The sequence below is a fragment of the Alexandromys fortis genome, unplaced genomic scaffold (genome assembly GCF_014885135.2).
Source record: "Alexandromys fortis isolate MF-2015 unplaced genomic scaffold, M_Fortis_MF-2015_v1.1 scaffold_71, whole genome shotgun sequence".
NCBI lineage: Eukaryota > Metazoa > Chordata > Mammalia > Rodentia > Cricetidae > Alexandromys > Alexandromys fortis.
This window is the reverse complement of record NW_026067954.1, coordinates 2,837,745-2,850,898: the sequence shown is the minus strand read 5'-3', so window position 1 is coordinate 2,850,898 and position 13,154 is coordinate 2,837,745. Positions and strand designations below refer to the sequence as shown.

Here is a 13,154-nt window from a genome sequence, read left to right as displayed (position 1 = left end):
CAAAAAGTTTTCCACTGTCAAATCTTAAGCTAATTGCTTATATTAGCATTTAAACACCACTTATGAAAGAGTACATGTCAGCAGAGTGCCTCCAGAAGTAGTGAAGCTCTCCTACCTTGACCTTGTCTTTCTGCACTGCCGCCAGGCACTGCTCTCTGATCGGGAAGAACAGGTTCCATACGAGACCACTATGGACCTTTAAAGGTGAGAGGATCCCAGAGTAATTACTGCTCCCTGGCTAAAAGGGACATTCTAAGAAAGGTGGCTGGAGTTTCTTCCATTATGCCCATAACAGCAAGAAGCCAGGCTCAGTTCTGGAGGGTGCTGCACTAGGCTTTAACAAAGGCAGCTAGCTGCCAAGCCATTGCTACCATAAGGCGGGAATAAGAAGAGGGCTTGAGAGGCATGGAGAACTAGGTGCTTTGAAATGGGAAGATGTGAATAGATACTAGAAAAAGAAGATTGAAAAGAAATTAATTTGGAGGTCACCACAACATGAACAATCAGCAAAGGAAAGTAACATGTAGTAGATGAGAGATACGGGAGCGGGAGCATGAATGTGGGGCTTAGGAAAGGCCTGGAAGTGCTCATGACATCGAACACCTATCCTGAGAGCACTCAATCCAACAAGCAGGTTCACATGCAGACACTACCAGGGGGAGTGAGGAGGTCTTGTAGCTGAGGATCACGAAACGGGAAAGCACCACCCAGGCTGACACTGGCACCCGCCCTCAGTCCATCTGTCAGAAAGGCATTGCTGTATGGCACCCCAGGTTTCCTGAGCCAAGAGTGGGAGCCCTGCCATGCACAGGGAGGACGAGCGCTCCCAGTCTTTCCTTCTCTTCCAGCGTAATGAAACACACTGTGGCTGAGCGAGTTTGCAGTGTTGCCCAGGTTTAATTAGTTCTCACAAAAATCTACTTAAAAACAATGGAACCACACAATTTTTCTAAAAATGCCTTACACCAAAATCAAAAACTGGAAAAGGTTAGCCACTTATGTACAAGTGAATACAAGGCACAAGAAACAGCAGGGCTGAGCCTCTGACTATCAATGTGGGCTCCTTGGCATCTTTCTCATAAGCTAAAAACAAAGAAAATATTACCAGTTCTGTTTCCTATCCATTTCCAAGCCCCGAAATAGACTTATCTGCCTTTATTAGCAAGAAACAGTCCTGCATGATTGGGCTTCTAGGGACACATATGACACTATGAAGTCACCATAATTAGCAAACATTTTAAAAGTTACCCAAATTTCTGTTAATATTTTTATATCAAATGATGGTTGTAACATGAGGGCCTGCTTTGTTGGGGTTTCTGTCCCGCCTGGTCTCCTAGCCGTTTAGTCCCAGAGAAAATCACACAGAGAGTCTACATTAGGTTATGAACTGATTGGCCCACCAGCTCAAGCTTTGTACTAGCTCTTATAACTTATATTAACCCATTATTCTAGTATGTTAGCCACATGGCTCAGTACCTTTTTCAGTGGGGCAGGTCACGTCCTGCTTCTTTGGTGTCTGGACAGTACTGGGGAAAGAGCTTCCTCTTCCCAGAATACTCCTGTTCTCATTGTCCCACCTCTGCTTCCTGTCTGGTTGTCATACCTATACTTCCTGCCTGGCTACTGGCCAATCAGTGTTTATTTAAAACATAAGTGACAGAATACAGAATTGTCCTGCACCATTTCACACACACACACCCTTTTTTTTTTTTTTTAAAGAAAACAAGAACAGGTTTTATGTGGATGCAATTGTCCACACATTGGTACCACTCTGCAACATGGAGGCCTGCTTGATGCCCTGGCCACCAGCTAGCTTAGCCCCGAAATAATCTCACAGAAAGTCTGTATTAACTATAAACTGATTGGCCCATTAGCTCAGGCTTCTTATTAACTCTTGTAACTTATATTAACCCATTATTCTTATCTATGTTAGCCATATGGCTCAGTACCCTTTTCAGTGTGGCAGGTCACATCCTGCTTCTTCGGTGTCTGGACAGGACTGGGGAAGAGCTTCCTTCTTTCCAGAATTCTCCTGTTCTCTTTGCCCCACCTACTTTCTGTCTTGTTGTCCCGCCTATACTTCCTGCCTGGCTACTGGGCAATGAGCATTTATTTAAAACATAATTGACAGAATACAGAATTGTCCCACACCAGATTGTCTTATTGTTAACAGCACAATTTTAAATACTTTAAACTTTTCATTAATCCCATCTTCTGAAAATATCAACATGCATGTCTTACATATCACAATAACAAAGCACTATAAAATTTATAAACCATTCACTTAAATCAGAGGTTAGCTTTAAAAGATTAGGTTGATGGTATAGATAATCAATAAAGCTTAAAGACCACCATACTCAAGGGACCAGGGTGGGGACAGAGAGCAGAAAGAAGGAAAGTCAAGGTGAAGATAGCAACCTGACAGCTAATGGTGACCTCCCACAAATCCTCCCAGCGTGACAGGGAAAGCATTCACATCCGCGGAGGCTCCGACCTTACTCACACAGCAGCACCCTGCAGCCCTGCGCTCATGTTCAGACTCTAAGGTAGGTGCTCACTAACACGATCCTCCCTCACTGCCTCTCCTGCTCCACAACGCAGGGCCCACCCGAGTGGGCAATCAGAACAGTGTGAAGCCCACCACCCAGGAGAGCTTCCGCTCCTGGCCTTTAGCAGTGCTGCATTCTATCTCTCTGCTCCAGAGAAGAAAAGTTGTTTGTGGTTTAACATAGCTAGTCCCAAACTGTCGCTGCAGACTCCTTGTCCGCTCTTCCTCCTCCCCAGGACCCCACATCCAAAGGGAAAGAGCCACTCCTCAAGAAGCTGCAAGCAGTGCTTCTGCTTGCGTGGTCTCACGCCTCTCCTCTGTCCACCGTGGCACTGCAGCTGTGTTTCTTCATTTCACCAAATGAATGAATCTTACCAGGTTGCTTGCCCCTTTGTGCTTCATTCCTTCAATAACATACTACTATCCATATGTAGGTCTTCTCAAATTGTTTTGTGATATAATACATGCTACCACTATATTCAAGATGCCTCTAATGTTTTTAAAAAAAAGTATTATACATGTATGGGTGTTCTGCCTACATGTATGCCTGTGTCATGAAACTGGAGTTACAGATGAGTGTGAGCCACTGTGTGGATGCTGAGAATCAAACACAGGCCCTTTGGAAGAGGAGTAAGCGCTCTTAAGCTCTGAGCCATCTCTCAAGGCCCATGGTGCCAGGAACTTTGAAGGAAAAATACAGAAAGTAATGCCATTATAGCAAGCCATAGTAAGTTCCAATCTTCTTCTGCAGAAAAGCTTTCCTTTCTGTGGGCAGGGCAGGGGCAGATCTGCAAGTATGTCCCATTCCCAGCCATGTACATGCCCCTAGTCCCAGTATACATGGACTTTTTAAAATCTATAGCTGTGAATGACAGATGGGAAGAAAGTGAGGGCAGGTTACACCGCCTGAACAACCTGAAGAACAGCAAAGAGGCCACAAACTCAAGTCCTTTCTTACTCGCCTACGAATGAATAGCACAAAAGTATGCAATGCTAATTTTATCCTATGATCCAGGCTGATCTATATTAAATTACTCAACAAATTATAGCATCCTGTATTTTGTTTCCATAACTCTCTAGAAAATTACCATTTTGCAGGAGGCCCTAAGTCTCCTAGTTGAAGAAAGTAGTCAGGCTGCTGTGGAATTCACTGTATGGATGTGTACATACAGACACACGGACATCATGGGCACCTGATATTCCTGCAGTGTGAGAGGCTGTTACTGGCATAGTATCCATCTGCTTTAGAATTGGTCATGGACCTCGACTGATGCATCTCTAGCTTTTCGATGTATAAAACTGTTAAGTGAGTTTAAAACTGATGAATAAATGTGGGTGTAGGTTTTCTGGCTAACCTACAAGAATATAGTGATTTATAATTGGTAAGGTCATGTCTTCTTCCGCAAGACACATCCAACCACAAGACAAGACGGGCTCCCAGCGGTCTGAATACTTCCCTGGCCAGGAGATCAACAACCTCCCCAAGACAAACTGTCATCTAATATAATTAGAACTCATTAGTCACTCTTCCCTGAAAGACCACCCCCTTATGCCTCATATTCCCAATCCTCTGGATCAATGGAGGCCTCAGTTGCATTACACGGGGGGCTCAGAGCCGTACCGTAGAAACATGGCCCACCCGTCTGCCATCTCAGCCTCTGACAGCTTCTGAAACACATACATCTTTCACCAGAAACCCTTGCACTTTCAACTTCCGTGTTTTTGAACCCTGAGTATCTCCTGGAAGCCCCCCAAGGACAGTTCTTTCTCAGAAGCCCTCTCAAGTAGCGATGTTTGCTCTCTCCCACGGGCAGAATTCCCAAGGCGGCTTCCAGAGCACCATTTCTCGGACACCACAGTCCCCTGAAGCACCCCACCAGACTGCCCTCCTTATCCGGCTCCTGCTCAGCCACTGACAGACACCAGCACTCCTGCTCACCCATGTCAACACACTTCACTCTTTTTCCACAGTACCTGGTCCTCATAAAAAGTCTCCAACAGACCCTCAGACAATCACCCCAAAATGTGGCCTGTTTGATTTCCTCCATCTGTTTCAACAGCCCCATGGCCACAGGTGCCTGGACACACGGCTTACTAACAGCTGAACTTCCACTGTGGCTTTGAATTCATGCCTTCCTCTCTCTGATGACTAGCTACCAGCAGCCAGCATGTTTCTCTAGTCCCTGGCTAAAATAATTTTGGGGCAAATTTCTCCCCATTAATTTCCTCACTACCCATCACCAGATTCACTGTGTACGTCCTTCCTCAAACATGGAGGCTCTCGGCTCGGCATCAGATCTCCTTAGGTGTTCTTTCCAAGTCCTCACTCTCTTTTATGTTCATAATGTCTTCCAGGCAAAACTTGCACCTTGATTAAATCCAATGCCGCATCTACGCCTTGTCCCACAGGAACTGCACACAACTCAAGAACAAGCTGACAAACATCTGTCTGCTCTAATTTATGTGCATCATGCATTTCCACTGGGTCCCAGCTCTAGGCCAATGGTTCTCCTACGGCTATCTCTCAACTCCCAAACTAACCCAGGCTCAGTGGCGCTCACCTGACTTAACCTGTCTAGAGAGAACTTGCTCCTTTCTGATCCACACTCTCTGCACTCACTCGTCTATAAGGAGGCAGAATACGCCTTCTGATCCTGGGAGCACCGTTTCTCTAGCAGTAACTGTAAGCCCTACAAAGACAACTATTTCAAAAATAGCTCGAGACACTCTAGATCACCCCTATCTTTTCTGCCTACACCCTGTGTGTTGGTCGGTTTTCTATGACAAATACCCAGGAGAAACAGTTTAAAGAGGAAGCTGAGAGGGCCTGGCAGGGCGGCTCATGCCACAGTGTGGGAAGCAGGAGCGGCATGTGTGTGCCAGTGGGCTTCCTCCTCCTTCCCCTTCAGTCCATCCATGAGACAGTGCCATCCATGTTTAGAAGAGGTCTTCCCCACCTGGTTAATCCCCGCCAGAGATGCCCTCGCCAACATATCCAGGTGACTCCCGATCAAACTGAGAGTCAGGGTGAGCCACCACACTGACACCATTCTCCCTTTGGTCTACACTAATTAGCTTGTAGAACAACACTCCAACATGCGTCATGCTTTTTTGTTAAGATTTATTGATTTTTATTTTTAAAAACATGAAGAATAGAATTTGATGTTCTGTTATATCTGACAGGGATTTCAAAAGTAAAAAAAAAAGCAAAGAGAAAACAGAAGAATTAAAATTTCAGCCTATAAAAAAGTTAACAGAGCCGGGCGATGGTGGCGCACGCCTTTAATCCCAGCACTCGGGAGGCAGAGGCAGGCAGATCTCTGTGAGTTCGAGACCAGCCTGGTCTACAGAGCTAGTTCCAGGACAGGCTCCAAAGCCACAGAGAAACCCTGTCTCGAAAAACAAAAAAAAAACAAAAAAAAAAAAAAAAAAAAAAAAGTTAACAGAAAGCATATTTGGTGACATTACCCCTCTAAGCTCACAAAACAAGCAGGCTTAAGTACAATATTTGGGCTTTAAAAATAGATTACATCACTCTAAAAGTTGAGGGGAAAGCAGCCAAGCCTGTAATCCCAGTACCCAGAAGGCTGGGGCAGAGAGGACCATTCCAAGTCGGGGACCTCTTAGCTCAAAACGTGTTCCAGGCTGGCCAAGGGTTGCCTATACAGTGAGGCGGGAAGACAGACAGATAGAAACACACATACACACGTCCAGTATATTGCAATCACACATATCCCATTTCTTCAAATGAGAAATATGAGTTCTTAGAGACAGTCCGTGATGTGTTAGGAATAATCAAAGCCATACAACCAACATGGTACATTTTGTTGCACCACTATCTTTTACAAAGACTTTCACAAAGTTAATAGAGTCAGGCAAGGTGGCACACACCTTTAATCCAAACACTCAGGATTCAGAGGCAGGTAAATGTCTATGATTTCGAGGCCAGCAAGAGCTACATAGTGAGACAGTTCCAGAAAACAAAACAAAACAAACAACAGAAAGGAAGAGAGGAAGAAGGGGAGGAAGGAAAGGGTGGGAGAGAGAGAGGGGGGGGGAACTAATAGAGTAACTAAACCTGCATATAATTATCTCTTTTAGGGGGGAAATGGGGGAGAGGAGAGATGTTTGCCAAAGCAAACTTAAAAAACAAAACTGCACGAGCTTAGAGGTATTCACTGTGAGCAGCCCCCATGCTTCCTTGAGAGTGGGTGCATTACAGTCATGCTCCTACCTCACTGTCTGTGGACAATGAAAGAGGTCTGAACTGGGCAGTGGTGGCACATGGCTTATAATCCCAGCACTTGGGAGGGAAAGGTAGGAGGACTTCTGTGAGTTTGAAGCCAGTCTAATCCACAGAGTGAATTCCAGGACAGTCTCTAAAGACACACAGAGAAACCCTGTCTTGAAAAAAACCAACAAAACAAAACAAACAAAGAAAAACTCCAACAACAACAAAAAAAAAAGAAAGAAAGGAAGAAAGAAAGAAAGAAAGAAAGAAAGAAAGAAAGAAAGAAAGAAAGAAGAAGGAAGAAAAGAAAAAAACCCAAGTAATTTACTGTTTTTGCTTCTTTCATTTACTCGGTAAAGAATGACAAACATACCAGGGAACTGAGAACAGAGGCCGGTACTAGGGACGATGGACTTGGTCCTGCCTCATCCCACTCTCCTCCACGGCGATGAAGTTCTAATGAGGACTTTCACACACCTGCCATCCTAGGGAGGCACTGTTTATGCCCAAGCCGTCATCCTGTCTTTTATTACCTAACCATAAGTTGGGACTGAGGACGCTGTGCAAGGGAGGCTGTTATAAGCAGAAAACCAACTTAATTCTGAAAAACATGGAAAGGGTATTCTCTGGCTTGCTGAATAAAGTGTACTAGAGCATTCTAAACAAAAATTAATGAATTATCATTATCAATGCACAGCCCTCTCTTACCAAGATGAGAAATGTTTTAATAGGAAGTCTGTCATTTTCACAGTGGTGCGTGTTTCTGAATGCCACATACTTTTTCTCAATGAGTCAGCCCAGAAGGAGCCAACACTTGGGAAAAAAAGAATTGTCACATACAATAAACTACACTTGTCATAAGTAATTTAGCAACTTTCTCATAAGATATTGGGGAAAACAGGAGTTTTAGTCTTTGCGTTCCGCTTTATTACAGTATTTTCCTAAAGAAATAAATAAGCGAATAATCTTGGACTTCTACCTTTCCCTGGACACTGCAAGCAAATGGAAGGGAACATTTTGGATGGCTCATTCATTTTTTTATTTCTTTTAATTTTATTGATTTTTATTGAGCTCTACATTTTTCTCTGTTCCCCTCCCTGCCTCTCCCCTCCCCTTCAACCCTCTCCCAAGGTCCCCAGGCTCCCAATTTACTCAGGAGATCTTTCTTGTCTTTTTCTATTTCCCATATCGATTAGATCTATATATGTCTCTTTAAGGTCCTCATTGTTGTCTAGGTTCTCTGGGATTGTGATTTGTAGGCTGGTTTCTTTGCTTTATGTTTAAAAACCACTTATGAGTGAGTACATGTGATAACTGTCTTTCTGAATCTGGGTTACCTCACTCAAAATGATGTTTTCTAGCGCCATCCATTTGGGAAGGCTCATTTAAACGGAAAAGCATTTATCAAAAGCGGCTATACAATACCCCAGTACTGGGGACTGGAAGCTGTGTGGTAGTGCACACTTAAGTAGGCTTAGATACCTAAATATCAAAACAAAGCACAGAAGTTCCAAAGCCAAACTGTCCCTGATGGTTTTCAGACGTATGATGCAACTAAGTGCTCACTGCACTGTCTGTTTCTCCTCACAATGTGAACTTCTCAATCTAGTTCTTTCGGTGACAATCTTGAGTCTCCACATAATGGCACATTAAAATTCCTAGTGCCTAGTTACGTCACAGCCACCGTAGCCTCAACCATGTTTTTACGTTTGTGGTGATGCTTTCATAAGCAACCCCCTGCAGTGACAGTCACGAACCACGGCAGTGCTTGGTGTGCACTAATGATGGCTCTACCCCCGGCTCACACATCTGCTAAACCATACATCTTACCATTGTTTTATGGGCATACTCCCTCCACTTAAGTCTACTGCAAATAGTATGCCTCTGCATGGGATGCTTACTGCATCTCAAGATGGCACCATGTTCTCTTGGACTTAATTTAACTTTGTTCATCACACCCTGAGAACACTCAGCACTGACATACATACATATAGTATAGACTGGGTGTGCAGTAAGCTATACCATATAGGTTTATATAAGCATAGTTTGTTTGTATGGTAAAATATGACATACCTCTTATACCACTGTCCTGCTGTTAAGCAGCACATGACAGCATATACTGTACACAGTATTTACATATAATAACATATATATAATTTATATGCCAAATACCTGATATTTTCATAATTTATTCACACCAAAAAAAGATCAAAGCAAATTTGTAAATCATTACGAAGTCATGCTTTGTTCTATTTACTTCCTGCACCCCCCATTTCATGTGTATAGGTTTTTTTGTCTTATCTGCATGTATGTCTGTACACCCACATGTATGCGGCACCTGAGAAGGTTGGAAGAGAGACTAAAGATAAGATGGTCTGGGAGAGGGCTGAAGGGGAGGGGAGAGAAAAGGAAGGGAGCAGAGAAAAATGTAGAGCTCAATAAAAATCAATAATAATAACAATTTAAGAGTGGAAGAATTTAAAAAAAGAAAGAAAAAAGAAAGCAAGCCTGAGATACGCAGCTAGGCCCTGTCTCAAAAACAAACAAAAAACCCAGAAAACCTTCTATGTTAGGCAACTTTCACATTCGGAACTAGGGAAGGAACGATAATGAAAGGAAAAAACAGCCAAGGTTCAGCAATCAGACCAAGCTCAAGTTTGACTTTCCTCACCTCTTTCCTCTGAGATCTTAAAATAATGAACCAAATCCCAGCACTTGGGAGGCAGAGGCTGGCGGATCTCCATGAGTTCAAGGCAAGACTGGTCTACAGAGTGAGTTCCAGGACAGCCAGAGTTAACAGTGAAACCCTGTCTCAACCTCATGTATACCCCCCAAAAAAACCCCAAATCTCTACCGATATTTGAAAAGTAGCATCATTCGAGAAAGAAAGAAAACAGAGACATGAAGCTGGAAGGAGGCCATGTTGGAAGGAGTTAATGCGCTTTCTAGTAATATTCTTTCAGCTAGTAAATAGCAGATCAGAATTTTAAAAGTCAAGTTTGTGGCACTTAGCAAACCAATGACACCGGATACAACAATGTAGCAAAAAAAAATTTTTTTTAAGGGGCTGGAGAGATGGCTCAGCGGTTAAGAGCATTGCCTGCTCTTCCGAAGGTCCTGAGTACAATTCCCAGCAACCACATGGTGGCTCACAACCATCTGGAATGAGGTCTGGTGCCCTCTTCTGGCCTGTAGGCATCACACAGACAGAACATTGTATACATAATAAATAAATATTAAAAAAAAATTTTTTTTAACCCTATACAAATTTGTTTGGGGAAAAAAATGAGGCTCAGCAGTTAAGCCTGCTCTTCCTGATGTCCTGAGTTCAATTCCCAGCAACCACATGGTGGCTCACAATCATCTGTAATGAGATCTGGTGTTCTCTTCCAGCCTGCAGACATACATGCAGATAGAGATAGAACACTGTGTGTGTGTGTGTAATAAATCTTTATTTTTTTAAAAAAAAACTGTCAAGTGTGACCACTGTTTTGAAGAGAGCAATTAATGAACTTGCTTCCTGGAGGGAAAAAGAAACAAACTCCAGTTACATTAGAACACTGGATTAAACACCACTTAAATGAGAATGGGAAAAAAGGAAACACTAACAGACCAGTTGAGTCTTCCTATGAGACTAGAAAGGATTCCGATGCTGCCTTCAGGTCAGGAGGGAGCTATATGCCACTGAAACAGTCCGGGTGCTGGGGGTCTGGGGCAGTAAATGAAGAAACAATGCAACGTGACTAGACTGGCTCCTTAGCACCAAAGATAAGGGTGTGAGCGACATCGAATGGATTTAAACTCATGATCCCCAAAGAAACCAAAGGTGGGTAAATCTACAAAGACTGGTTTACTGATTAGTTGCTTAAATCACAAAACAAGGCTGCCACTTTACTGAGCTGCTGGCCGCCTGTGAAGCGGTAGACTGCTTGCTGTATGTGCTGCCCTCTGCTCCTATGCTACTGTTTGTTTATGGAGCGCGTGCCACAGCCATATTCCTGGGACCCAGTACTCTCTAAGTCTGCACCACACACTGCTGCTTTAGTAAGCCCAGTAAGAGCTCCCACGCAGGCAGGAGACTGCCCAGGTGTCAGGCTTCCTCTCCTTTAAAACAAAGCCAAAGTTCTCAGCTATGTTAGTTCACACAGGCCGGGCCACCATTAAGAAGGGAGGTCCAAAGGCACTGTACACGGGCTGCATCTGCAGCTCTCCGCTCCGCAGCAGAGATGATGTCCACTCTGAAGGAGGACAGGGCTCTGCGGCTCAGCGTCATGCCACTGCAGTTATTTACAAACTCTTCCAAACCTCTCAGTTTTGTTGCTGAACAAAGCTCGGAGACCATGCAGTGAAATCCTAACCAGCACAGAATCTCAGCAGAAAGACGCCCCAGAACACAAGGAGTAAAGAGCTTCCTATGGCTCCACTTCACTCTCTTCACTGCCAGACCTATACGATATGAGTATTCGCGTTATGTTCTACAGCAAAATAATGTATCCCTGATTTGCATACATTTAACATAAACTATCACAGAAAATGGAAGGATTAATGTTTTCATTTCTTTTAGTATTGACATTCAGCCAGTTACACAGATCCAATAGAATGGATAATGGTGACGGCCAAGTGAACAAAATTTCTTAGGCCTAATTAGACGAAGTTTATATAGATAAGGAATGGGAATCCGGAAGGACTTACTTGCTACTCCTGATGCCAGTCCATACAGCAGCCCTCCCCCATCCGACTGTGGAGGGAACACATGGGTTCCGGGTGGAGGTGGTTTTTCTTGTCTGATAAAGTTGTAAAGCAAAGTTTTCACAAGTTTGCTGGTGTAGGGAAGACTACACAGAAAGAAAGGGGAGAAAAAAATAATCAAATTTCTGCGCACGGGAGTCACCTAATTCTGCATAGCAACACAGAAACATGTCTGCCATTAATACTAGCCAAGGAATATGGTGGCAGCAAACTTGCCTTAAGCCTTGACACTGGCGCTGCTCTTACCACGCCAGAAGGCACAGACCAAATCATTAGAACGCAAGCATCTGTTACCTGATTTGCAATTTACATAAAATTGCAAGCAATTATAAGTTCAGCAGATAATAGAGCACAGCAGGTTCTTAAGGAAGGCTATAATGTAAAATCAGCAGAGAAATCTAAGAATTAAATGGCAGTAAGACAACCAAGCATGAAACTCCAGCTATTCAATTATAGGTGATAAAGGCATTTCTATAATCTCTATTCTGCTTGTAGATTATTGTATGTATTATTGATAACCATGGCTTCTAAGATAAGTCACAAAAACTAGGATAAAAATATTCTAGTTTGGGGCTGGAGAGATGGCTCAGAGGTTAAGAGCATTGCCTACTCTTCCAAAGGTCCTGAGTTCAATTCCCAGCAACCACATGGTGGCTCACAACCATCTTTTTTGTGGTCTGGTGCCCTCTTCTGGCCTGCAGGCATACACACAGACAGAATATTGTATACATAATAAATAAATAAATAAATATTAAAAAAAAATTCTAGTTTGGAGAGATGGCTCAGAGGTTAAGAGCACTGGCTGCTCTTCCAGAGGTTCTGAGTTCAATTCCCAGCAACCACATGGTGGCTCACAACCATCTGTAATGAGATCTGATGCCCTCCTCTGGCATGCAGGCATACAGGGAGGCAGAATGTTGTATACATAATACATAAATAATTTTTTTTAAAAATAAAATAAAAATATTCTAGTTCAAATATTTGACATTATAATGATACTACAAAAACCTAAAAACTTAGAAAATAAGATTACTAACATCCTCTCCATCTATGAAAAATGCAACTTTTTTTTATGGTTTATTTAACTTTTATTTTATGTGCATTGGTGTGAAGGTGTCAGATCCCCTGGAACTGGATCTTCAGACAGTTGTGAGCTGCCATGTGGGTGCTGGGAATTGAACACGGGTCCTCGGGAAGAACAGTCAGTTCTCTTAACCGCTGAGCCATCTCTCCAGCCCTGAAAAATGCAACTTTAAGACTCTCAGCACTGTAAATAAGAAGGAGAACCCAAAGAAAAACATATAGGCATCCTCCCGAATATTAACCTTCATCAGGCGATGAAAGGAGACAAGAGACAGAGACAGAGACCCACAGTGGAGCACCGGACTGAAATCTCAAGGTCCAAATCAGGAGTAGAAGGAGAGAGAGCACGAGCAAGGAACTCAGGACCACGAGGGGTGCACCCACACACTGAGACAATGGGGATGTTCTATCGGGAACTCACCAAGGCCAGCTGGCCTGGGTCTGAAAAAGCCTGGGATAAAACTGGACTCACTGAACATAGCGGACAATGAGGACTACTGAGACCTCAAGAACAATGGCAATGGGTTTTTGATCCTACTGCAC

General features: G+C 43.4%; 1 protein-coding gene across 4 annotated transcripts in view; it reads right to left on the bottom strand.

The window, feature by feature from the left end:
• Positions 1–13,154, bottom strand: part of Dym (dymeclin) — a 254,863-nt gene that overhangs the window by 185,462 nt on the left and 56,247 nt on the right. For all 4 annotated transcript variants that reach the window (XM_050151614.1, XM_050151615.1, XM_050151613.1 and 1 more), the window contains one exon: positions 11,472–11,614. In XM_050151614.1, the coding sequence (XP_050007571.1) occupies positions 11,472–11,614 (143 nt within the window). The remainder of the gene's footprint in view (positions 1–11,471; positions 11,615–13,154) is intronic.